Here is a 2,500-nt window from a genome sequence, read left to right as displayed (position 1 = left end):
CGGCTCTATCACACGGGTCAGTCCCCCCGAGAAGTACAGACACACACACACACACACACACACACACACACACACACACACTGACACACTGCTGCACATGTTAACTGTTTACATACATTTGTAATCTCCATAGTGATGCATCATTTCAATATGACTCCGTCTCCTGGCAACAAAACACCAATCAGCCGCCGGGTTCTGTTTCCGTGGTGACCACCGTATGGGGTGTGACCAATACATCACAGAGTCAGGTGAGAGTACATTCAGAGCACATGCTGCTGTTCGAGTGCATGTCATAACGTGTGTGTGTGTGTGTGTGTGTTTAGGTGTTGGGGAACCCCATGATGAACCCAAACAGTCACATGAACCCTATGACGGGAGGTAATGGAGGTATGAACCCTGGACAGTTTACTGGACACCAGCAGTTTTCCTCCAAGGCCAATCCAAACCAGGCCTACATGCAGCCGGGGATGTACGGGAGATCCAGCTACCCTGGAGGAGGAGGATTCGGGAACAGGTCAGTTTGTTTCTTCATCAGGTTTGTAGAAATGTAGCACTGCATCAGTGTCTCAGCAATGGATGCTCTGCAGTGAATGGGTGCCGTCAGAATGAGAGTCCAAACAGCTGATAAAAACATCACAATAACGCACAAGGTAATCCACAGCACTCCAGTCCATCAGTTAACATCTGGAGAAGACAAAAGATGAAACACATCCAGCATTAAGACGTTTTTAACTCAAATACATAGAGTCCATAATCCATAATAACACTTCCTCCAGTGAAAAAGTTCATCTTTTGTCTTCTCTAGATGTTAACTGATGGACTGGAGTGCTGTGGATTACTTGTGGATTATTGTGATGTTTTTATCAGCTGTTTGGACTCTCATTCTGACGGCACCCATTCACTGCAGAGCATCCATTGATGAGACACTGATTTGTGGACCCTGCAGATCATGTAATAATCATAATAAACACGCCCTTTTTAAAATGTTTTAAAAAAACATTTTTAATTTTAAAAAAACATTTTAAGAGACGTTTTTATTCTTAAAGTAGAAATGAGAAGAAAATAGCTGAATGTTTTGTGAATCCAAACTCTTTCTCTCTTGTGCAGTTATGGGGGCGGTCCTAACCACACTGGTGGGATGGGCCTGCCTGCACAGACACGCCCCCCTTCTGACTTCAGCCAACCAGCGGCCGCCGCCGCAGCTGCTGCTGTGGCTGCTGCCGCTGCTACAGCGACCGCTACAGCCACGGCAACGGTTGCCGCGCTACAGGAGACGCAACACAAGGACATGAGCCAATACGGTCCGGTGAGGGAGCATATGTGCAGTAATTGAGGCACTAATTAGAAATTAATTTCTAATTGAAACGATGAGTTTGAACATAGTGTTGTGTTCTAGATGTGTTCCTCCTTTCAAATGGGACCAAACCAGGCTTACAGCACTCCGTTTGTGAATCAGCCCGGCCCCCGGGGGCCCCCTGCCCACCCTGGGGCCATGAACGTGGGGCCGCCTCGGGGGCCGTACGGGGATCAGAGGATGCCCCAGCAGGGCTACGGGCCACGGCCAGTGCAGGGGGTGAAGAGACCGTATCCTGGAGAGGTGAGAGATCAGATGTCAAATACAGTAATGGATGGAATGCATTACTAGGTTACCTTGAAAAAGATTGCTCTGAATTTCTTTTACAGTTTAATTACAGTTACTTCTGATGTTATTACATGAAATACTGTATAGACTAAAGGTCAATGCTATATAAAACAATAGTGGATTTAACATTCAAATTTAACATCTAATGGTAAAATGTTTTATAGTAATGAATAAGTAATGCAATACTTTTTAGAGAGAGCTTTAATTACACTGTTAAAGATGTAATTTGTAGTTAGTAATTAATTAACTTACCCAACACTGGTCAAATGTACAGTTAATTTGACTTTTCTCTACACTTTGCAACATTTAAAATATGCATAGAATGTTTGTACACTGATTTTTCTCATATAAACTTTGAAAATTTGCAAAGTATGGGAATGATTTTAAATATGCATACATTTGCATATTAGTGTAGACCTCACAAAAATGTTACATTTCTTGTTTATTTATGCTTGTGAAGCACTTTGAGTTGCATTATATGTATGAAAAGTTTGCTAAATTATTTGAGAACTTCAATTATTTTAAAAAATATTTTTATTTATAACATAAACTAGAGAGAGAGAGAGGCTAGTTTTAATAAAATCCATCCACAGTGTGTATTACTTTTTTTTTTTTTTGTTAAAAATTGACTTTTTCCCCACTGTTTTTTATGTTGTATAATTTTTTTTTTACATGAAATAACCTTTGATGCTGACCAAAATACTGATCATCATTCATGCCTGTTGTATCTATTTTTAATAAAAGTAAAGTTCCAGTTAATAAGCATATGATAGTAAAGGTAGTTTCATGTGAGCTGTGTCTGGTGTTTTTATCTTGACCCTCATAAACCAGAATCTGTGTTTTGCTGTTCTTGCATCT

The 2,500-nt window shown here is 40.8% G+C and overlaps 1 protein-coding gene across 1 annotated transcript in view; it reads left to right on the top strand.

Annotated features, from left to right (window-relative positions):
• Positions 1–2,500, top strand: part of LOC109101997 (zinc finger MIZ domain-containing protein 1-like) — a 35,314-nt gene that overhangs the window by 23,970 nt on the left and 8,844 nt on the right. Inside the window, exons 6-10 of the mRNA XM_042768087.1 lie at positions 1–16; positions 134–248; positions 324–514; positions 1,108–1,306; positions 1,397–1,597. The exon at positions 1–16 is cut by the window's left edge and continues 123 nt beyond it. Of these exons, the coding sequence (XP_042624021.1) occupies positions 1–16; positions 134–248; positions 324–514; positions 1,108–1,306; positions 1,397–1,597 (722 nt within the window). The remainder of the gene's footprint in view (positions 17–133; positions 249–323; positions 515–1,107; positions 1,307–1,396; positions 1,598–2,500) is intronic.

Source organism: Cyprinus carpio, chromosome A12 (genome assembly GCF_018340385.1).
Source record: "Cyprinus carpio isolate SPL01 chromosome A12, ASM1834038v1, whole genome shotgun sequence".
Classification (NCBI taxonomy): Eukaryota; Metazoa; Chordata; class Actinopteri; order Cypriniformes; family Cyprinidae; genus Cyprinus; species Cyprinus carpio.
Note: the sequence above shows the minus strand (reverse complement) of the source record. Positions and strands in the feature narration are given on the sequence as shown.